The sequence below is a fragment of the Lipophrys pholis genome (assembly GCF_963383615.2).
Source record: "Lipophrys pholis genome assembly, chromosome: 12".
Classification (NCBI taxonomy): Eukaryota; Metazoa; Chordata; class Actinopteri; order Blenniiformes; family Blenniidae; genus Lipophrys; species Lipophrys pholis.
The window spans coordinates 2,370,841-2,395,805 of NC_137641.1; the positions used below are offsets into that span (position 1 = coordinate 2,370,841).

At 47.0% G+C, this 24,965-nt stretch overlaps 1 protein-coding gene across 1 annotated transcript; it reads right to left on the reverse strand.

Moving 5' to 3' along the window:
• Positions 1-843: 843 nt before the first annotated feature.
• LOC308118247 (hyaluronan and proteoglycan link protein 1-like) lies at positions 844-24,220 on the reverse strand. Its single transcript, XM_080477588.1, has 6 exons — positions 23,936-24,220; positions 9,920-10,055; positions 8,366-8,529; positions 7,368-7,566; positions 5,869-6,171; positions 844-3,015 (listed from the first exon to the last, which is right to left on the reverse strand). The coding sequence occupies exons 2-6, from the start codon at positions 10,023-10,025 to the stop codon at positions 2,726-2,728; spliced, it is 1,062 nt and encodes a 353-aa protein (XP_080333714.1). The 5' UTR covers positions 10,026-10,055; positions 23,936-24,220; the 3' UTR covers positions 844-2,725.
• Positions 24,221-24,965: the final 745 nt, after the last annotated feature.

The following is a 24,965-nucleotide window of genomic DNA, read 5'->3' on the forward strand; positions in this document are numbered from 1 at the left end:
TCATCAGTTACAGACCAGAGAAAACAGCTCCATGAAAGGCCCCGTGTTCCCCCTCTACACACACATTACTGCATCAGTCAGGAACTCCACCCCAGAAACAACATTCCCAGAGAGCTGCTTCACATGTTCACTGAGAGTAATCAGATTACTTCTGATCATTAAAACATAACGAAATGAGACTGAAACTTCCTGTTATTTTCTAAATATGTTGAATCCCAGAGCGTTAGCATTAAATATGCTAATGTAGCAGCTAATGGACGTTATGATCCAAGCATGAGAACCTTGGATCTCCTCCACCCTCACCTGGGGAGGACGTTGGATCTCCTCCACCCTCACCTGGGGAGGACCTTGGATCTCCTCCACCCTCACCTGGTGGACCCAGGTGACGCCCTGGTTTCTCAGGTGACCTCAGGAACGGTTCTGCTGTTTCTGTCTGCTGAGCTCAGAGTTTGGATGGTAATCAGCTGGTCGGTGCCAGGAGCTCGGCGCTGGTTCTGATCTGGCTCCGGTCCAACGTGTGACCTCAGCTTCCTGTTCTGACGTCACCCAGAGACTCCTCCGTCCTGCACAGGGACCGTCTGTCTGAATAATCCAGAATAATCCAGAAATAACATGAACCACCTTCCACTGGAGCTACTGTTAGCATTAGCATGTAGCCACAGTGGCTGTGATTGGCATTTAGCCTCCGCTAGCATCCAAATTATAGTGTGTGTGTGTGTGTGTGTGTGTGTGTGTGTGTGTGTGTGTGTGTGTGTGTGTGTGTGTGTGTGTGTGTGTGTGTGTGTGTGTGTGTGTGTGTGTGTGTGTGCGTGCATGTGTGTTTGAAGAAACAGAGGCAGGCTGAGTTATTCACCCTGAGCTGCCTCAGGTCTTTAATCCAAAATAAAGTTTAAGATTACACGTTGTCACAGAGGAAGCTGATTGGACGTCGATGTAACCATGGAAACGGTGACCTGCAGCTGGTTAACAGGTAAACGGTTTCAGGTCTGCGTTTGCACACAAACGACAGACTTCATATCAAAAACAGTTTGTGGATACGAGCGAGAGACAGAAGCTGCTGAAGCAAAGCCAAACGTCCCAAACAGTTTCAGCCTCAAACGTTTTGGAGAAACGGCGTCGCAGCGAATATTCAGGCCGAGCATTTTAACGCTGCTGCAGAAGACGAACTCCCGTTTATTCATTATGTCTTTTTCTATAATGCAAAATCCAAACACATCTTTATTCCTTTTTTAAATCCATTGTGAGTTTCTTGTTACGCAAAGAGACAAAAAAATATTTCTGCAGTTTATCAAAAAATAGTCGCTAACCTACTTTCATATATTCTCATAAGGTACTTAACAAACGATGCTAACAGGTCGATGCTAATCATCTAATCCTCGATAAGTTGAAGCAACCAATATCGTTAAAGTTTTTTTTTAAGATGATTCTGTGTTAGCACGGTATGCTAATGCTATGCTAGTTAGCCAACTTTTTTTTTTTAACCAGATTGTAGCCAACATCCATAAGTCACACAATGCTTCAATGTTAGCAGGTAATGTTGATGTAATAACTAGCTAACACTGATAAAACAAGATCAAATACCTTCAAAATATAAGCGACTTTAATGATATCAGATGCTATGCTAGCTGACACTGCTTCGAAAAAATCCAAATAGATTTAATACTGTATAATAGTGGACAACATTGTAATTAGCTGCTTTAATGCTATCATGTAACGAGGATGTCACACGAGGCTCGTTTGCCAAACCTAATAAACAAAAACAAAACTAATTTGACGTAAATATGGCGAACATTTATAAAAACAGTGGCTGTTTTCTCTTAAGTAGTTTATGTAGACGTGATGCTATGCTAGGTCAGACTTTAGATGGCGAAACGATATCGACGAAACACTGAAGCAGCCCGCATTTATAACTACATTCATCACGTGATGAAGACGTAACACTACGACAGCCAACATGTACGTAAACATAAGTTGCTGTAGTAGTTTAAGAAAAATTTGTAAACATAAAAATACATTTATAAATCATCACATTGGACATAGTTGTAGAGCTAAAACAATGCTAATTGATGCTAAAGCTCCTTCTTCTGTGGTGGTGAGACGGACGTTTGGTCCAAAACATTAGTATAAAAACGTAAAACACTGGACAGTCGGACGAAGTACGAAGCACCGGTCGTAGCACCTTGATACGATTGAACAGCAGAGGTCACTCTGAGGTGTGCTCAGCTGGAGTTTCTACGTCACAGGACAAAAAACGTTGCTAACGTTCATCTTGTTTCTGCGTCACAGGACAGGAAAGTTCACTAACATTGGTTTTGTTTCTACGTCAAGGGAACGGAAGCTAACATTCGTCTGGTTTCCGATGTTTGACGCTCCGGCCCCGAGAGGTTTCACCTTCCTGGACACGTTCTTGTTCCTCCGCTCTTGTATGACAGCGTGCCCAAAACTGCGATGTTTTCCACCCAGGGAACCCAACAAACACCCCCACAAGAATCCCCCCCCCCACAAGAATCCCCCCCCCCCCACCCCAAGGGTTTGATTAAATAATGAGAACCTTAAATATGTGTAAACCTTCTGGTTGAAGGTACAAAGCAACAACATGAGTTTGTCCAAAGGTGGTGTGTGTGTGTGTGTGTGTGTGTGTGTGTGTGTGTGTGTGTGTGTGTGTGTGTGTGTGTGTGTGTGTGTGTGTGTGTGTGTGTGTGTGTGTGTGTGTGTGTGTGCGCGCTCAGTCGTGGCCCTTGAAGCAGTACACTCCGTACAGCTTGTGCTTCTTGTCAGGGAAGCCGTTGAAGCGCACAGCGGCCTCGGTGGGGCTGCAGCGCCTCCTGGGGTTGGAGATGGGGTAGCGCACGCTCCCATCGGCCAGCCAGCCGGCGTCGCAGCGGTCGAAGCCCATCAGCTTCCAGGCGGAGTACATGTGGCCCACCTTGGCGATCTGAGCGCCGTCTTTCTGGCACGCCCGGACCGCCTCGTCGTAGGTCAGCTTGGACGGATGGATCAGGTAGTAGAACCGACCTACAACGCAGAGAGTCGTGTTAGCATCCGCTAACATTATAACCGCTGACGGGATCGATCCAGGTCGACCCGTGTCCTCCACTGCTCCTCACTCCGATGGTGTCCCACGGGGCTCAGTTGTAGGGCCTCTTCTGTTCCAGAGTTTGCGCACAGGACCTGGTCGACTGTAGAATTCACCCAGTGGAAGTGTGATTTTATTGTTTGTATTCAGGTTTTTACCTGCATGTTATATTTTGTTTTATTGTTGTTCTGGCTTGGGTTTTGTAATGCTTTTAAGTTGACATGGTGATTTTTATTGTTGTACTTCCTGCTCGGGCAGTCATTGGGTACGTCCGAATTGTCCCTCCTATCTCCTGAACTATCGACTTCTCCTGAACCCCAGAAGTGTTTAGTGTGGCGGCCATGATGAGGACTGTCTGAATCCTCAATAAGCAAAGGAAAGGAGGCTCGTTGCTTCCTTTAGAACCTCCTTTAGCCTAGGAACCACTGATGCTTCCTTTAGAACCTCCTTTAGCCTAGGAACCACTGATGCATCCTTTAGAACCTCCTTTAGCTTAGGAACCACTGATGCATCCTTTAGAACCTCCTTTAGCCTAGGAACCACTGATGCTTCCTTTAGAAGTTCATTAATGTTCATTTCGCCAAGTTCATTTTCAGAAACTTGTAGTTCTTTCCTCACCATGGCAGACGTCACTAACTAGAGCCGCCGTCGCTTTATTATGACGTCACTTAGTGAAAGTGCAACTGCCTCACCACCGTGATCTCCTTTACTAACTCCTTTAGGAAGCCTCCTAACACATTTCACTAACTCCTTTAGGAAGCCTCCTAACACCTTTCACTAACTCCTTTAGGAAGCCTCCTAACACATTTCACTAACTCCTTTAGGAAGCCTCCTAACACCTTTACTAACTCCTTTAGGAAGCATCCTAACTCCTTTCACTAACTCCTTTAGGAAGCCTCCTAACACCTTTCACTAACTCCCTTAGGAAGCCTCCTAACACCTTTTACTAACTCCTTTAGGAAGCCTCCTAACACCTTTCCTTAACTCCTTTAGGAAGCCCCCTAACACCTTTACTAACTCCTTTAGGAAGCCTCCTAACACCTTTTACTAACTCCTTTAGGAAGCCTCCTAACACCTTTCCTTAACTCCTTTAGGAAGCCCCCTAACACCTTTACTAACTCCTTTAGGAAGCCTCCTAACACCTTTTACTAACTCCTTTAGGAAGCCTCCTAACACCTTTCACTAACTCCTTTAGGAAGCATCCTAACACCTTTACTAACTCCTTTAGGAAGCCTCCTAACACCTTTTACTAACTCCTTTAGGAAGCCTCCTAACACCTTTCCTTAACTCCTTTAGGAAGCCTCCTAACACCTTTCCTTAACTCCTTTAGGAAGCCTCCTAACACCTTTCACTAACTCCTTTAGGAAGCCCCCTAACACCTTTACTAACTCCTTTAGGAAGCATCCTAACACCTTTCACTAACTCCTTTAGGAAGCCCCCTAACACCTTTACTAACTCCTTTAGGAAGCATCCTAACACCTTTTACTAACTCCTTTAGGAAGCCCCCTAACACCTTTACTAACTCCTTTAGGAAGCATCCTAACACCTTTCACTAACTCCTTTAGGAAGCCTCCTAACACCTTTACTAACTCCTTTAGGAAGCCTCCTAACACCTTTTACGAACTCCTTTAGGAAGCCTCCTAACACCTTTTACTAACTCCTTTCCTTAACCTCGTGATGTCATCCAGGGGTTCAGGTAAAGTCCATAGATAAGGAGATAGGAGGGAGAATTCGGACCTACCCATTATGTTCATACCCCGCACCTCTGATTAGGTGATTAATGCACCAGAGCAGAAGTGGAGTTAAGTGAAAATGAGAGTGACAGACCGACGGGAGGAGCAGAAGGCCCAGCCCAGCCCGGCTCAAGAGAACGAGTTAGAATTATATATATTTTAATGAAATTTATTTGAAAATATATCAAATAATCAAAACAGGAGAATGAACTGTGGTTAAGCCTTCAGATCAGCCATAACGATGGAATTTGGAGAACTCCCTCTTTTCTCAGGTGGTGCACATCATGAAAACTGTTGTACTAGATTAATATAAACTCACTATGGGATGTTCTGCATATAGAAAAAAAGGGTTTAGAATTGTCTGATTAAAAAAACCAAACGACCGATCAGCAGAGGAGCTGCAGTTATTGTAGTGAGAAATGTTATCATGGTCACCTGGTTAATGATGGTTACCATGGTCACCTGGTTAATGATGGTTACCATGGTCACCTGGTTAATAATAGTTACCATGGTGACCTGGTTAATGATAGTTACCACATAACCTGGTTAATGATGGTTACCACGGTGATCTGGTTAATGAATGTTAACATGGTGACCTGGTAAATGATGGTTACCATGGTCACCTGGTTTATGATGGTCACCTGGTTAATGATGGTGACCACAGTGACCTGGTTAATAATGGCTACCATGGTGCCCTGGTTAATCATGGTTACCATGGTCACCTGGTTAATGATGGTTACCATGGTAACCTGGCTAATGATAGTTACCATGGTGACCTGGTTAATGATGGTTACCACAGTAACCTGGTTAATGATTGTTGGCACGGTCGCCTGGATAATGATGGTTACCACGGTGACCTGGTTAATGATGGTTACCATGGTCACCTGGTTAATGATGGTTACTATGGTCACCTGGTTAATGATGGTTACCACAGTCACCTGGTTAATGATGGTTACCACGGTGACCTGGTAATTGATGGATAACACGGTGATGTGGTTAATGATGGTTACCATGGTAACCTGGTGAGAGAAGACATTGTCCGGGTTGTTGAACTCCTACCTCTGAACTGGGACGTGAAGCAGAAGACGTCGTACTGGTTCTTGTCCTTGTCCCTCAGCCCGTAGTTGCGGACTCCCGGCACCATGTTCTTGCCCCCGCAGGGCTCCCTGGGGTTGTTGATGGGGTATTGGACCGAGCCGTCACTCAGCCAGCCAGCGTTGCACCAGTCCATCCCCGCCCGCCAGGCGTCGTACAGCTGGTCAAAGGACGCCACGACGGCGTCCTGGTCCCGGCAGGCGCGCTCGGCATCATAGAAGTTGAGGTTGTAGCGGCCAAGGCGGGGGAAGTACGGGAAGACCACGCCTGTGGGGGGAGGGGACTCTGGGTAATGAGTGACAGCGCTGTGCAAGCACGCTGCTTTGTTTGCCCCAGCACTTCTGGCCGGGGCGGTAATGAAGCTGATGTACGCCGTGCTTACGGTAGGATCCAGACTTTCCCCCGAGCTGATTCACATCTCGGCTAAAATTAGACCTGCTGCTGCAGCCTGAGCAACGCCATAGTCACACTCACAATCCACCTCTTTACACTCACCGGGCCTCAGGAGGACAAAGTAACTAAGTAACTGTACTTTGTTACTAAAGTAGAGTATTTTCCCTCTTCATCTCTACATGTGAAGACAAATCTCTTTATTTCTTCTCATTAAGAAACACAGACATTCTAGACGACAGACCACCAAGTTGGATTGTTATTATAGTGACTGTCAAAATAAAACTACGAAGATGGATTGTTATTATGGTGACTGTCAAAATAAAACTACCAAGTTGGATTGTTATTATAGTGACTGCCAAAATAAAACTACCAAGTTGGATTGTTATTATGGTGACTGTCAAAATAAAACTACCAAGTCCAGGAGAAATGGACTGGGAGTCATGAGACCACAGAGGAAACTTTGTTCTGATTGGCTCTACTGAGCATGTGCAGAACTACTAGTTACTACGGCTGCGGTGACGGTGACGGTGACGGTGACGGTGACCAGGACCAGGACCAGGACCAGGACCAGGACCAGGACCAGTGCTTCCACCATTTACATGGTGACAAAGGATGAGCGTTTTTGAAAAGTTTAATCGCAGGAACTTTTTAAAAAGTGGCGTTTCCAGTGACTCTGAGGACACAAAATGCTATGAACATTTTGTGTTTTCATTTATAAACATTGTTGTGTAAACAAGGCCTCAGTTTTAACATCTAAATTAATGTGGTATTTTTATACAGAGGCCCCGTTTCCACGACAATGAAAACGAGTGTAACTGCAAACTCTCGTGGCATTTGGGGGTTCTGTTGAGAGTCCCTGCAACCCCGTCTGTGTCTGTGTGGTTTCATTAATAAAAATAAACAACAGTGCCCCCTTGTGGTCTGGCAGACACACTGCAGCAGTGATGATTGCTCTGACCTCTCGGGGGGACCATACATCTGAGTTTCTGGACCTGACCGCCACACGACACCTGGTCCATTAAAAACCTCCGACTGCCATCTATCGGATCAGAACAATTCGCTCATCGTACCTTCCAGGTCCAGAGCCACGACGGCCGTCCCATCCTCCAGACCGTCGATTACTTCACATTTATATCTCCCATAATCCTCCAGGGTGATTTCAGTGATGACCAGCGAGGCGTCCATGGGGGAGGAGCCTTGGAGGCGGACGCGGCCGTGGAAACTGCCGTAACTCCTCTTGTGATGATCCATGGCGACGAAGACGTCCACCTGGGGAACGATCAGACCGTCAGGTAAACTGGAGGGAACATTTGTTGACACGTTATGGAAAAACCGTGAGCAGGTTAGATTCTACGAGCAGAAGTCGTAAATAATTTAGTTCAAAGGTGCCGAAGGGCCGACGAGGTTCACTCAGATTATTTTACACTGAGATTGAGGACTACTCGTCACTGGGTGCAGGACATGAACTATAAACCTGTCAAGTTGTGAATCTGTACGTAAGAAATACATAAAGTCATATTGAAGTTCAATCAAATGCAGAAAAAACTATCTATATCCATAGTAATAAATCAGTGCAGTTGATGACTCCATGTTTTACAACAAAACCAGTTTTATTTGTACTGTGTAACTTTTAAAACGAGAACCTTGGAGCAAAAAGAAAGAATCAAACTTATATACTTTATTACTTTATACAACGAAGCTGATGAATCCCACAGGACAGAAACTGTTGAGTCATTTTTTAAATTCAACTCATAAAACAAGAAATCCAACTTCTTTTGAAGTGAAAAGTGATGAAACGAAATGACACAACAGTGAAATATAATTCCACCAACATTATTTAAGGTTACACAATGTTTTCTACTCGATGATACCAAATTGAACAAATGTCACTTTGGGCGTGAATAAAATAAAACATCAACGGATTAATGATTTAAATGGCTGCAGCTCGACCACCGATACCAGGCTACATGAAGAATACATGGTCCTCCTCACTAAGTCTTTATTTCATCTCCTTTCCCAAACTGTTTCTTTATATACTCATTAATCAGGAACTCAAAGGTACTTCTACCTCTTTCAGGTAGTCCGAGGTCAGTTTGGTCCATTTGATCCTCATCTTGCGGCTCGGAGCCAGCGATTGGTCGCGTTGGATCCGACATGGCAACGTTGCGTTTCCGCCTCGAATCGACATCACCTTCGACTGCTCGGCCGCCACCGACAGCCGCGGGACGTTTTCTGCAAAACATCCCGAGAGAGACGGACCAAAAGAAACAGAAACAATTACAGAAAAACCAAAAGCGCCAAAATGAGGTGGAACACCACGAACACTAGAAATACTGAGTTACGCCATTGTCGATGTTTATAGTTGTTCTCTGCTGCAACAGCGCCAACTACTGGCTCCACGTGAAAAGGACATAACTTTCACCATTTCTGCCGTCACTGTGGAAGCGGACATCTTTTTCAAAAACGTCACAGTGGAAACAAGACATTCCTGTCTGAAATGAAAACACCTGAAACGTTGCCGTGGAAACGGCGTCTTAGAGCACGATCGCCGCAGCTCGGATTTTTAGGGTCCGGGCACCGAGGGTAGAGGACCCTATTGGAACTGCTCGGACAATTAAAGAATTCTCCCGACAGAACAGATGAGGGCCTCGACGTACTGGAAAATTTACCAAAGTTGGCACATGCATCGGACCCGGGAAAAAATGCATATTTGGGGGGGAAAAGTGGCAAAACGACTCAACAGCGCCACCTGCAAAATTAAAAAAATAAACTCATCATGATTCAGCTGGAGCTATAAAGTTCAGTACACACATGTAGCTCACCAAGACACACACAAACGTTCACGAGTACTCACACCGAGTACTCACACCGAGTACTCACACCGAGTACTCACACCGAAAACTCAACAGGAAGTTTTGAAAAAATAGCAGATTTTGGCCAATTGTGGAGCGCGAGCCCGTCCTGGAGGGGAATCGCAGTTTATCTCAAATTTAGCCCGTTTATATAAAAGAGATTGGCGAGCAAAAGTTATTTAAATCTTCTGCAAAGGTCAGGGGGCGTGGCCACGCCACAAAGTTTGAGGTTTCGTCATCGAGCCAAACAGGAAGTGCAGTGATACTAGCCTCAACGTGGTCCGATCGCCCTCAAACTTTACACATTGCATCAGAGTCTCGATCTCATCACAGCCATACGAAGAGAACGAGCATCCTCCATAGGGCCACCTGCTGGAAACAGGAAGTGGAGTCTGTATGACCTGCACATGCTCCGTACATATAACGACTGACGGTGTCCTGCAGGTTGCCAGGACCCGCTCAAGACTGCTTGCAGCTTTAATTTGACTTCAGTCTTTTCTCCATACTTGCCCTGAAGCGTCACTGAGGTAAAAGCCGATCGACGCAGACCTCAGAGAAGTCTCCAGTCTGTCCTCCAGTTGGGTCCCTGCAGTGGACTTTAGTTTCTTGATGGAAGTCTGATAAGTGTATCTGAACCAGTCCCTACATAGCGTCTTATCAGCGTCCCGGCGGCTGATAACCGGCAGGAACCAGTGACTCTGCAGCGAGAGTGTCGGGAACGAGTCCCAGGAGAGGACATGGGGGGGGTTGACCCCAGCAGGGGGGCTCACCTGTCACGTAGATGGTCCTGGCGTGCTCCAGGTCCGGGTACAGGGCGTCCAGGTCGCCCGACACCACGCTCAGCGAGGCCAGGACACAGAGGAGCACGGGAAGCATCTTCGCTCAGCACACCGGGGGGTCTGATCGCTGCAGAGACACGCACAGCACAGGCTCATCAGCACCTCGGCGCTGCAGTGCTCACTGCTCCACGTCGCAGCGTCTCACTGCCGCTGCATCGCAACGCAAAGTTTAGTCTGAGTCACTGACGGAGGAACAACCAGAGAGAAACAACCAGAGAGAAACAACCAGAGAGAAACAGTCTGACCGGACGTCCTGAGAGAAGCTGCTGCTGCAGAGGACTGAGACACAGATAGAGGGAGGAGGAGAGAGATAGAGTGTGTGTGTGTGTGTGTGTGTGTGTGTGTGTGTGTGTGTGTGTGTGTGTGTGTGTGTGTGTGTGTGTGCGTGCGTGCGTGCGTGCGTGCGTGCGTGCGTGCGTGCGTGCGAGTGTGTGTGTGTGTGTGTGTGTGTGTGTGTGTGTGTGTGTGAGAGAGAGAGAGAGAAAGAGAGAGAGAGGATGGACAGCTAGCAGCCCCCCGAACACACACACACACGCACAACTTCAGGATTGCTCCGGTACAGCCCTCACCCTCACCCTCTCACCTCTCCTCATCCCCTCACCTCCCCTCCCCTCCCCTCACCTCACCTCTCCTCATCCCCTCACTTCTCCCCACCCCCTCACCTCACCTCTCCTCTCCTCACCCTCTCACCTCTCCTCACCCCCTCACCTCACCCTCTCACCTCACCTCTCCTCTCCTCACCCTCTCACCTCACCTCTCCTCATCCCCTCATCTCTCCTCTCCTCACCCTCTCACCTCACCTCTCCTCATCCCCTCACCTCTCCCAACCCCCTCACCTCACCTCTCCTCACCCTCTCACCCTCTCACCTCACCTCTCTTCACCTCACCCTCTCACCTCTTCTCACCCCGTCACCTCCCCTCTCCTCATCCTCTCACATCTCCTCACCCCTCACCTCCCCTCCCCTCCCCTCACCCTCTCTCCTGATCCCCTCACCTCTGCTCATCCCCTCACATTTCCTCATCCCCTCACCCCTCCTCACCTCACCCTCTCACATCTCCCCACCCCCTCACCTCACCTCTCCTCATCCCCTCATCTCTCCTCTCCTCACCCTCTCACCTCTCCCCACCCCCTCACCTCACCTCTCCTCATCCCGTCACCTCTCCTCTCCTCACCCTCTCACCTCTCCCCACCCCCTCACCTCACCTCTCCCCATCCCCTCACCTCTCCTCATCCCCTCACCTCTCCTCATCCCCTCATCTCTCCTCTCCTCACCCTCTCACCTCTCTCCACCCCCTCACCTCACCTCTCCTCATCCCGTCACCTCTCCTCTCCTCACCCTCTCATATCTCCCCACTCCCTCACCTCTCCTCACCTCACCCTCTCCCCTTTCTCCACCCCCTCACCTCACCTCTCCCCACCCCCTCTCCTCACCCTCTCACCTCTCCTCACCTCACCCTCTCACATCTCCCCAACCCCTCACCTCTCCTCCCCCTCCCACCTCTCCTCATCCCCTCACCTCACCTCTCCTCACCCTCTCACCTCTTCTCACCCCGCCACCTCACCTCTCCTCACCCTCTCACCTCTTCTCACCCCGCCACCTCACCTCTCCTCACCCTCTCACATCTCCCCACCCCCTCACCTCACCTCTCCTCCCCCTCTCACCTCTCCTCATCCCCTCACCTCACCTCTCCTCACCCTCTCACCTCTCCTCACCCTCTCACCTCTTCTCACCCCGCCACCTCACCTCTTCTCACCCTCTCACCTCTTCTCACCCCGCCACCTCACCTCTCCTCACCCCCTCACCTCTTCTCACCCCGCCACCTCACCTCTCCTCACCCCCTCACCTCTTCTCACCCTGCCACCTGGCTGCTCTCCCTGTCAGGATGTTCATTCATACAAACTCCAACCTGCAGATTAGAGTTTCTCTGAGAGTTTACGCCACAACGATGTGAAGTTGAAACACCAAACCTCCGTTACATTCTGGGCGTCTGTTCACCAAACGGAGCTCGAAGTCACTGAAAACACAACTTTTTGAAAATGGCTCCCAAGGTGGAATACACTCAGACTCTGGAAACAAGACTGCCTGAAAATGTTCGAACTCCATCTCTGTGTGGGTGGAGGAAACGCTGCTTCCGCTCAGTAGAGCTAATCAGAACAGTTTCCTCCGTCGTGTCATGACTCTCAGTCCAAATACTCCTGGACTTGGTACTTTTGTAGTTGAGAGAAAACTGCAACGAGATACACACCTGGTGGTTGTTTGGTTAAATATGTTGACTGTATCCAAGCTATGGGACGACATATTGCACAAACACTGTGGTCAGATACTAATGTACCGTGTACTACAATACAGAGTAAACCGTGGAACACCACATATCTTTAAAAACTAGGCTTTAATCCGATAAAACAGCTTTAAAAACAAATGAAACTGTGAGACTTAGCTGCTGCATCTTCACCTGGGATGATCCCGATTTATTTAGTTAACAAACAGGCTCAATACTGAGAGATGAGCTATTAGTTGCTGCAGGAAGCAAAGAGCGCCACCTGCTGTTCCTCAGGTTTACATGTGATCAAACTAAATCCCAATGGGATGAGCTAACGATGCTAACGATGCTAACTAGAGTGTATTTAATTCATTTCCACACGGTGAGGCTGCTGAGCTCACAGGAGCTCCAACCAGGAGCCACCATCGCCCAGCTCACTTCACTACAAACTTCCTCTGCATCATTTCTGCTGCTGCAGTCTTCCTCCTCTTCCTCTTCCTCTTCCTCCTCCTCTTCCTCATCTCACTGTCTTCATCTCCTCCACTTTTCTCATTTCACACCTCGCCTGCTCCCCTCGTGTCCCGCTGCAAACAAACTTCTGATCCTTGTCTAGAAGGACGTGTCGCCACGTTTCCATCCACAGGCTCCTCCCACTCCTGACCGCAGCTCCCCTCCCCCACCCCCCACCATCATTACGACTGTTTTCAGGCAGGGTGGGGGTGCTTAGTAGTGTGTGTGTGTGTGTGTGTGTGTGTGTGTGTGTGTGTGTGTGTGTGTGTGTGTGTGTGTGCTGCAGTCGTTTTGCTGACTGCAGGAGCTCCACCTGGTGGGGGGCGGGGGTTGGGGGCGGGGGGGTTGGTGCATCAGCAGTTTGAGATGAAGTGAATGAAGATAAGGAGATGGAGATGGAGGAGGGGGAGGGGTGTAGGGGATCAATCCAAATTACTAGGCCGACACACACACACACACACACACACACACACACACACACACACACACACACACACACACACACACTGCCATGCTGGGACTGTGTGGACTACAGTCTTACTCTAACCTGACCCAGAACGACTCCCTGTCCAACCTGAAAACGCCTCACAATCCAGCGACTGTCCTCGACTCGTGTCCCCACATGTTAATGTGTGAAAACCGTCCCTCAAGGTAGGAAAAACAAACACTTTAACACACACGTGACACTGCCATACTGTAACACTGCCATGCTGTGACACTGCCATACTGTAACACTGCCATACTGTAACACTGCCATACTGTAACACTGCCATGCTCTAACACTGCCATACTGTAACACTGCCATACTGTAACACTGCCATGCTCTAACACTGCCATACTGTAACACTGCCATACTGTAACACTGCCATACTGTGACACTGCCATACTGTAACACTGCCATACTGTAACACTGCCATACTGTGACACTGCCATACTGTAACACTGTCATGCTGTAACACTGCCATACTGTAACACTGCCATGCTGTAACACTGTCATGCTGTAACACTGCCATACTGTAACACTGCGTTACCTCACATTAATATCTGCAGATTCACTCTAAACGACAAGCACAACTCAACTCTTCAGTTAATATTCAAACTTTTACCTCAACATGACCTCATCATGTTCGAGTGTGAAAACTGTCCCCCCCAAAACAAACACTTTACACACACATTGAACAACGCTGCATTAACTCACATTAATTATGTGCAGATTCAATCTAAACTCAACATCAACTGAACATTTAAACAAATGTTGTGAGATTGACCTCAACATGACCTCGATTGTGTGAAAACGCGCTGGTTTTTAATTATTACACTTAAACACAAATGAACACGACAGTAGATTTATAAACACTTTCTGTCTCATTAAAGTGTTTTATCATTTATGAGTAGGATGAAAACAATGTGCTCAGCATTTTAACTTTATTTATTGTCAAAATGATCAAATTATGATACTCCAAAAAGTACATGTTTATGCAGGATGATGATTTGCATTAACATTTAAATAAAGATAGAAATGGTGAGGAGTTTAATGGTGCAGATGTCAAAATAAAAGCACCAAGTTGGATTGTTATTACAGTGACTGTCAAAATAAAAGTACCAACTCCAAGAGAATATGGACTGGGAGACATGACACCATGGAGGAAACATTGTTCTGATTGGCTCTACTGAGCATGTGCAGAAGAACTATTTACTACCAACGTGGTGGACTTGTGCATTAGCAGCATTTCTGCCGTCAACAAAGAGACGGTCCAAGTATTTTCAGAAAGTTTCCTGCTGGGAGCATTTTCTAAAGTTGTGTTTTCAATGAGCAGCATTGTTGTGATGACCAAAATACAACAACAGTTTTGTGTTTTCACCTGAAATGGTTTCCGTGTGAACAGATCCTCGGACAAACCTTCGTCTTGTCGTCTCGCTGAACTGAAGTTGGGAAACGAGTGGCGGCGTCTGTTTGAATCAGAGCTCAGGAAGGAACAGCTGGACGGGATGTTGAAGGGTTAATGGTGGGGAGTCAGTCAGACAGAGCTGTTCCTCCGGTCCACCTGTCTCAGGGTGGACAGGACCAGGTGTGTGAGGCTGCAGGTGAGGTGACGTCACCACAGGCTTTAATCTTCTGAGGCTCTGAGACCAGAACTGGATGTCTCACCCATCAGACCTCACCCTGTCACCACTATGCCCTCTACACCCTGTCTATGAGTCTATCAGTCTGTCTTCTACTCTATGTCCTAACCTCTGTTCTCTACACTGTCCTCTATGCTGTCCTCTACCGTCTGTCCTACACTCTGTCTTCTACTCCCTGTTCTCTACACCGTGTTCATGACAGTCTGTCTTCTACACTCCATCCTCTACTCTCTGTCTATGGCACTATGTCCTCTACACTATTTCCTACTCTGTCCTACACTCTGTCCTCTACACCCTGCCCTCTACACTCAGTCCTCTACACCATGTCTTCCACACTGTTCTTTACACTCTGTCCTACACTTTGTCCTCTTCACTGTCTTCTACTCTCTGTCCTCTACACTGTCCTCTACTCTCTGTCCTACACACTGTCTTCTACACCTTGTTCTCTACACCCTGTCCAATTACAGTCTGTCCTCTACACTCTGTCCTCTACTCTCTGTCTATGGCACTATGTCCTCTACACTATTTCCTACTCTGTCCTACACTCTGTCTTCTACACCCTGTTCTCTACACTCAGTCCTCTACTCTCTGTCCTACACACTGTCCTCTACACTCTATCATACACTCTGTCTTCTACACTATGTCCTCTACACCCTGTTCTCTACACTCAGTCCTCTACTCTCTGTCCTACACACTGTCCTCTACACTCTATCATACACTCTGTCTTCTACACCCTGTTCTCTACACCCTGTCCATGACAGTCAGTCCTCTGCACTCTGTCCTCTACTCTCTGTCTATGGTACTATGTCCTCTACACCTTTCCCTACACTATGTCCTCCACTCTGTCTATGACACTATGTCCCTGAGATTACGGGCTCAGGCCTCCTCAGACTGTGAAGCAGCTGATTTCAGGCTGAGCTCAGAGCCAAAACATTTACACACATTAGTTCCTGTTTGGAACTGAAGTCCTCTGTTGTGTTGGAGGGAAACATGCGACTCCTCCCAGTCCCAGACCGACGAAGTGATCTGATCTGTAAACACACCGAAACCTGCTCAGTCTGCAAGTAACCACAAGAAACCACCAGAAAGTACCAGGAACCAACAAGAACCACTAGGAACCAGCAGAAACCAACAGGAAGCACCATGTACCATGACCCATGAAAAACCACCTGAAATCAGCAGGAACCAGCAATAAAACCTGAAACTAGCAGGAACCAACAGGAACCAGAAGGACCCCCTTCCCCCAAGAACTACAAGAAACCATGTGAAACCACCAGGAACTAGCCAGAACCAACAGGAACCACCAGGTACATAGGACCATAAGAAACCATCAGGAAACACCTGAAACCACAAGAAAACACCAGACGCTACAGGAACCAACCGGAACCATCAGGAACTACCAGGTACCAGAGACCATAAGGAAACCAACAAGTACCAGCAAAAACCAGCAAGGACCCACAGGAAACACCTGGAACCACAAGAAAACACCAGAACCTACCAGAAACCAGCAGGAATGACCAAAATCCGCTAGGGACCACAACCACAAGTAACCAACAGGACCTACCAAGAACCTTGAGGAACCCACAGTAACATTCAGGAACCTGGAAGAACCAGTAGGACTCAATAGGAACCTCCAGGAACCAGCAAGAACCTTCAGGAACCAGTAGGACCCTGGAGGACCCCGGAGGACCCTGGAGGACCCTGGAGGACCCGTCCCAGTGGTGTGTTGGCAGCGACTGTCAGACTGTGACGACTCATCCATTTTCTCCACATTAACTTCAATCATCTTCTCACTCAGAGCTCCAGAACATCTTTCAAACCAGCAAAGAAGAGAAAAACGAACAGCCATGATATAAAAGATGTTTTAAAGTCAGTTCTGACAATAAAAACTCTGTCGAGTGACTGAAGGTGAAACGGAGGCTGATGTTTCTTATCAGCAGGATTAAGGTCTGGACCTGAGCCGAAGACCACGAGATCCTGCAATCTGAATCCGGACGGAAAGTTTCCAGTCCTTGTTTGGTGAAGTTTGTGCTTCGTTTACGACACTTTAAACCTTTTTCACAAACACTCGTCTGACTCAACCAGAAAAACCTTTGTGATGCAGTCAGACTGCGGAGGAATCCCCTCCACTCTCCTGGTCTCACTCTTATAGGGTTTTCAAGTGAGAACAGAAAACGTTGGTGTCGCTTTGAGGTTCTGTTTACATGACAACGAAGCTGGAAACTTAACTTCTGGAAAAACCCTCTGACTCCGTTGTGATGCAGATCTGTGAAAATGATGAAATGTCCCCGTGCTCATGAGCCAAGACTTTGTTTTGTCAGATCAGGGGGGTGAGAGGTCAACCAGACGATCTTCAGACTCTACCATCACGGTGTCGCTTTACACCGTTCAGGGAGGTTACCCATGAGACCTCATGTTCTCAACCTTCCAGGAACAGTGTGCAAGATGTTTATGACAGAGCTTGAACCCCCCCCCCCCCCCCCCCACACACACACACACACACACACACACACACACACACACACACACACACACACACACACACACACACACACACACAACGCTCAGTGAGACAACAAGAAAACAAGGAGTGAATCTCCAGAAAGCTTGAAAGTGAGATTAGGCTGATGGAGGAAGAGAAGAGACGAGAGGAACTTTCCAGTGTTCCGCCAGGCGTTCATGTGTTTCCAGTTACAGCTGATGATCCTCTGAGCGGTTCCACCCTCCTCTCGCACAAACAATAAACAAAGAAAATACAAAACAAAGAACAAAACCACAAAGACGAAGAAGAAGCAGCTGATCAATGAAGAGTTGAGAAGCTGCAGAAAGCGACAAAGTATCAAATCAAACTTTATTTGTAGAGCAGTTTTCATACAAAAAAAAGTGCTTCACATAAAATAAAATAACACACACACACACACACACACACACACACACACACACACACACACACACACACACACACACACACACACACACACACACACACACACACACACACACGCACACACACCACCAACCGTCCGTAACAAACTATGAAAACTCATGTAAGAGTGACGTAAAAATGTACCACTACATCACTAAACCACACAGAGACAGTAAACAACCACAAAGAGACAGTGAACAACTACAAAGAGACAATAAACGACTACAAAGAGACCGTAAACAACCACACAGAGACAGTAAATACCCACAAAGAGACAATAAACAACTACAAAGAGACCGTAAACAACCACACAGAGACAGTAAACAACCACAAAGAGACAGTAAACAACCACACAGAGACAGTAAACAACCACACAGAGACAGTGAACAACTGCAAAGAAACAGTAAACAACTGCAAACAGACAGTAAACAACCACACAGAGACAGTAAACTACTACAAAGAGACAGTAAACAACCACAAAGAGACAGTAAACAACCACACAGAGACAGTAAACAACCGCAAACAGACAGTAAACAACTACAAATGGCACAAAAATACAGAACAACTAGAAAGAGGCAACAATGACAAAGAAACAATGTGGCCCTTACCAAAGATCTGACCTTCATTCCAGACATTGATTGATTGATTGGTTGATTGGTTGATTGGTTGATTGATTGATTGATTGATTGATTGATTGATTGATTGATTGATTGATTGATTGATTGATTGATCTGAGAAGCACTCTTAGTGGACAGTGTGACGTCGTGCTCCTGGCAGACGTCTGGTTCCCATTAAAGTCTCCTGAAGCTGATTTATTCTGAAACAACAACATGTGGATCCTGTTTCAGCCGCGACTCAGAGAGTCGTCCTGCAGGAGGCGATAAATAATCCCGACGATGAAACGTGTTCCTCTCTGAACGTCGTCAAACACAAAACACTGAGAAAAATTGTTTCCTGCCGCTGGAAAGCAAAACTACTGAGAAACAACAAGGAGGATGTTTAAAGATGAACACAAACAAGCAGGAAGCAGCAGTTCTGTATGCTTCAACTCTATATGCTCTATAATCTGGATGTTAGAGCAGGTATATGCTCTATAATCTGGACGTTAGAGGAGGAAGATGCTCTATAATCTGGACGTTGGAGGAGGACTATGCCCTGTAATCTGATGTAAGAGGAAGAAGATGTTCTATTATCTGGATGTTAGTGGAGGAAGACATTCTATATTCTGATGTTAGAGCAGGTAGATGCTCTATAATCTAATGCTAGAGGAGAGAGATGCTCAATAATCTCAATGTAAGAGGAAGAAGATGCTCTATGGTCTGGATGTCAGAGGAAGAAGATGCTCTATGATCTGGATGTTAGAGGAGGAAGATGCTCTATGATCTGGATGTCAGAGGAGGAAGATGCTCTATGATCTGGATGTTAGAGGAGGAAGATGCTCTATAATCTCTGTGTATCTGCCCCAGAATGCAGACGGTGGTTTTCCAGGAATCGTCTTATGAAGAGTTTATGATGTTTTAAAGGTTGTTTTCCTCGCGAGCCTCTGACCTTTGACCTTTAACATCAGAAGGGTCAGCCTGACATGCTGTTGAGTTACTCAGATTACTCTCCAGCATCAGACACTGAAGGCATCACTTCCAGGAGGCAGTGAACTTACCCTTTTACCCCTTGATACCACAATAGGGGGGTAATTTACAGCTCTGCCCTCTGTTTACTGCCCCCTCCCCCCCGAGGTCGTAAACACGAGGCGGCAGATTGGACGAGAAGCTTTTCTCCTCAGAGAACTCAAGTCGTATCTCCTACGATTTGTCTTTTTAAATGTTCTAAAGTAGGGAGGCAGCAATAACAAAAAGGACGAGTACTGACCTTTAGCTACTTAATACCGAGTACCGATACCAGTACTGACCTTTAGCTACTTAATACCGAGTACCGATACCAGTACTGACCTTTAGCTACTTAATACCGAGTACCGATACCAGTACTGACCTTTAGCTACTTAATACCGATACCAGTACTGACCTTTAGCTACTTAATACCGAGTACCGATACCAGTACTGACCGTTAGCTACTTAATACCGAGTACCGATACCAGTACTGACCTTTAGCTACTTAATACCGATACCAGTACTGACCTTTAGCTACTTAATACCGAGTACCGATACCAGTACTGACCTTTAGCTACTTAATACCGATACCAGTACTGACCTTTAGCACTTAATACCGAGTACCGATACCAGTACTGACCTTTAGCTACTTAATACCGATACCAGTACTGACCTTTAGCTACTTGTGAAAACCAAGTACTTATTAAATGTTAAGAAACCTAATTTACTCTCCGTACACAAACTTGAAGGCTCTGCGTTGCCATGGCAACGCTACTTATACAAACAGAAAAACCGTTAACTCTGAAAACATTGTGTAAAAGCGAAGATTTTCTGAAATGAAAACAAAAATGATGCGTTTTCATATGAAATGCAGTGCGAACATAAAACTGTTCAGAACCAACACCGCAAGAACGTCGGGTCAACGGAGCCGCCGTATGGACAAAGAACGGATAGTTAGATGTTAACGAATCGTTTCTCTCGCCACAAAACTCACGGAAAAGTGATTCAATCGGAATGAAAACGTAAGAAGCAGCGACGGAGGTGAACCGTGAGGTGAACATGTGATCACTGGAAGCGTTCAGGACTGTTTCTACCAGCCACGCTGCTCTGAAGTGTGAACGCAGCCTCCTGATTGGCCGAGGCGTCGGCCCCCGACTCTGCCCCACTGTGTGGCGCACTGAGGAGCCTTTGTAGCGGCGGCAGCGGCAGCGGCAGCGGCAGCGGCAGCGGCAGCGGCAGCGGCAGCGGCGGCTATTAAAAACCCTGGCGGACCGGTTTGAACTCACCACGTCAGCCGCATGGGAAAATGTACCTGTTGTGTGAGCAGGAAGCTGGAGGAGTGTGTGAGGAGTGTGTGAGGAGTGTGTGAGGAGTGTGTCTGGAGTGTGTGAGGAGTGTGTCTGGAGTGTGTGTGCAGTGTGTGTGGAGTGTGTGTGCAGTGTGTGTGCAGTGTGTGTGTTGTGTGTGTGCAGTGTGTGTGGAGTGTGTGTGTTGTTCGTATGGAGTGTGTGCGCAGTGTGTGTGCAGTGTGTGTGTTGTGTGTGTGCAGTGTGTGTGTTGTGTGTATGGAGTGTGTGTGCAGTGTGTGTGGAGTGTGTGTGCAGTGTGTGTGCAGTGTGTGTGGAGTGTGTGTGTTGTGTGTATGGAGTGTGTGTGGAGGGTGTGTGTTGTGTGTATGGAGTGTGTGTGGAGTGTGTATGGAGTGTGTGTGGAGGGTGTGTGTTGTGTGTATGGAGTGTGTGTGCAGTGTGTGTGTTGTGTGTGTGCAGTGTGTGTGGAGTGTGTGTGTTGTGTGTATGGAGTGTGTGTGGAGGGTATGTGTTGTGTGTATGGAGTGTGTGTGCAGTGTGTGTGTTGTGTGTGTGGAGTGTGTGTGGAGGGTGTGTGTTGTGTGTATGTAGTGTGTGTGGAGTGTGTATGGAGTGTGTGTGGAGTGTGTGTGCAGTGTGTGTGTTGTGTGTAGGGTGTGTAGGGTGTGTTGTGTGTAGGGTGTGTAGGGTGTGTTGTGTGTAGGGTGTGTAGGGTGTGTTGTGTGTCTCCGGTAAAGACCCTGCCCACGTTCCAGCTGCTCCAGAGACTCACATTAACATCTTTCCTCTCAGGTCGTCATGGAAACACACACACACCTTCAGTTCACATGTTTTCATACCTGTTGACCACAAGAGTGACATCATCCCGCGGCTATTTCTATTTCTTCCGCCGTCTTCGGACTGATTCTGGAGAAAACGGTTCTGACGGAGAAATGAAATCATCAGAGGCTCCAAGCCAAGGAGCGGCATGAGACAGGTTCCACTGGCCGTAGCATCAGCATTAGCATTAGCGCCATTGTCGTGTAAAAAACGTTGCAAAATGTAACGTTTTCACTTGAAGCTGTTGTCATGGAAACGGGGCCCAAATGCTCAGCAACCTGTAACACAGTGGTTCACTGCTACGAACGGCCCACCTCCGAACCAGTGTTCTTTATCCATTCATTCATATTTCTGCCACACACACACACACGCACGCACGCACGCACGCACGCACGCACGCACACACACACACACACACAGAAAGTGCGATTCATGAGGTGAATAACAGGCTGAAAACACTCGGAGTCACTGAGCTGTTGTTTCCTGATGGGGGGTGAGTGAATAACGCCCCCTGTTCACGGGGGGGGGGGGGGGGTTCTGGGTGGGGGTCCATCCAGGTGGAGCCACAGAGTCTGATGCACACAGACGAGCCTGTTGGACGTAAATCACCAAACTGCTCAACAAAAACTGTGACGACTCTCAAGTAACGCTCTCGTTTATTATCTCATAAAAAACTCTAACCAACCGGTCAAACATCAATATGGACGATTTATCATTGATTATCATGTCGTCAGCAAACATTTAAAATACAAAAACAACAAGAAGTAAGAACCAAACAACCAAAACTTGTTAGAACAGCACCACAACTTCTACTGAAGTTTCAAAACTTCAAAACGGATGAAACAAAAAGTACTGAAACATCAAAATAAAGACTTTAGTATCACAGAAAATGATCAAAACTTCAACGGAAACGTTTGAAACTTCAACAAAAATTCAACAATCTTGAACTAAAAGTCACAAAACTTCACAAAAAGACAAAGTATCATACAACCAAAGTACCAAAACGTCATAGAACAGTGCTAAAACTTCAATACGGAGGAACAAAACTTGAACAGGCTTCAAGAAAGAAGTACTGAAACGTCACAAAATAACTAAATATAGAAGTGTACCAAACGTCATTGAAAAATGTCAAGTGAAGTACTGAAACTTTGATTAAAAGCACTGAAACGTTCATAAAAGCTACTGAAACTTTTATAAAAACTACTGAAACTTTTATAAAAAGTACTGAAACTTTAATAAAAACTAGTGAAACTTTAATAAAAAGTACTGACACTTTGACTCTGAACCTCTAGAGACCCTGACAGGAGGTCCCAGTCCATGAGGTGGGTTCTGTTATCTCTGGAGGAAACTCAGGACAGGAAGTTGACATCCTCCATCTGTAGCTTCCTGTTCCCAGAGGAACCTTTCTGCTGTGGAAACAAACCAGCTGAGGTCCTCAGAGGTCCAGAACCACCTGAGGTCCAGAACCAGCTGAGGTCCTCAGAGGTCCAGAACCAGCTGGAGTCCTCAGCAGTCCAGAACCACCAGAAGTCCAGAACCAGCTGGAGTCCTCAGAGGTCCAGAACCAGCTGAGGGTCCAGAACCAGCTGGAGTCCTCAGCGGTCCAGAACCAGCTGAAGTCCTCAGAGATCCAGAACCAGCTGAGGGTCCAGAACCAGCTGGAGTCCTCAGCGGTCCAGAACCAGCTGAAGTCCTCAGAGGTCCAGAACCACCTGAGGTCCAGAACCAGCTGGAGTCCTCAGCAGTCCAGAACCAACTGAAGTCCAGAACCAGCTGAAGTCCTCAGAGGTCCAGAACCACCTGAAGTCCAGAACCAGCTGGAGTCCTCAGTGGTTCAGAACCACCTGAGGACCAGAACCAGCTGAAGTCCTCAGCGGTCCAGAACCAGCAGCTTCTCCTTCTGAATGTAAACAGAGAAAAGTTTCTGGACGACGAGGAAAAAGTAAAAGCAGCAGTAGAAACATTGAAGGACAATCTTCTTCAGGTTGATAAAAATAACTTCCTGAAAGCCCCCAGAACTTTCACAATAAAAGTATTGAAATAAGAAAGTAAAGTACAGAAACTTAATCCAGTACTTTCAAACTTTACCTGAAAGTTTGAAAACTTTGTGAAAATGTTCATGTTTATTACTGATGGAGTTCATTTTAACAGCTCAGCCACTTTGTGACGTCACTTCAGGTTTTCTTCGGGTTATTGATCCAACAGTTGTCAATAATTCAAAAATACATCCTCTGACAGGTTGTTATACTCGGAGTACTAAAGTACATGAATACTTGTTATTTCTGAGATGTTCTCCAGAGACGCGCGCATCGCTCAAACTGACCTTTTATACTGCGTGCGGCAGTTTTTCTCTTTTGAAAACATGAGAATAGAAAGAAGAAGGAGCTCGTACCTGCGCGGGGTGCGCGGCTGTTGGACTTCTGTCGCGCGGCTGTTGGACTTCTGACGCGCGGCCGTTGGACTTTTGACGCGCGGCCGTTGGACTTCTGACGCGCGGCCGTTGGACTTCTGACGCGCGGCTGTTGGACTTTTGACGCGCGGCTGTTGGACTTCTGACGCGCGGCCGTTGGACTTCTGACGCGCGGCTGTTGGACTTTTGACGCGCGGCTGTTGGACTTCTGTCGCGCGGCTGTTGGACTTCTGACGCGCGGTGGAGACGTTTCCAATGCGTCCTCCGTCCGCGCGCTCACACTATATAAAGGAGCCGCGAGCGAGATCAGTGGCCGGGCGCGCGCCCCTCCTCCTCTGCGCGTGCGTGCAGGTGAAATGTGCACGAGGAAGGCAGGAGGTGCGGTGAAGGGCAGCGCGGTCTGCGCCTCCTGATGCACGAGCTCACTGTGAGTCGTCTTTTGTGTTTTTATAAAGAAAATATTGTAGTAAACGAGTTTCTACCGTTTTCACAGCTCAGATCAAGGAGGTACTCAGTTACTAGGTACTCCGTTACTCCACAGCTGCCCCCCATTCACCCCCAGAGTACTGCAGTGTAACTAAATGTAACTAGAGCTCTGTTGACACGTTTCAGTGAAGACATCGTTTTTGCGTTTTCATTTCATTTTTCCAAGTTTTACATCCACAGAAACGCCAAATATGTAAAGATGCTAAACTTTTGTAACGTTGACAAGTTATCCTGTCGTTCACTCTGTTCTTCCTCTCAATTTTATTTTCTTATTGGAGTTTGAATTAGGTTGAAAACCTTCAAACAGAAATGAACAACCGTCTTTACTTTCAAACAGACAAAATGTCTTAAATGTTTTATCCTTTACAGTACTTGATTACCAAGTACCTCCAATTCATCAATCGTCTCTTATTTCCAAATGATCATTGAAACATGAGATCAACGAGACAAACGAACCCCAGCAGGACGCTTCACTGCTGCTCAACATAAATAAAACCTGCCGTCTATTTTACTCAAGCAAGAAACC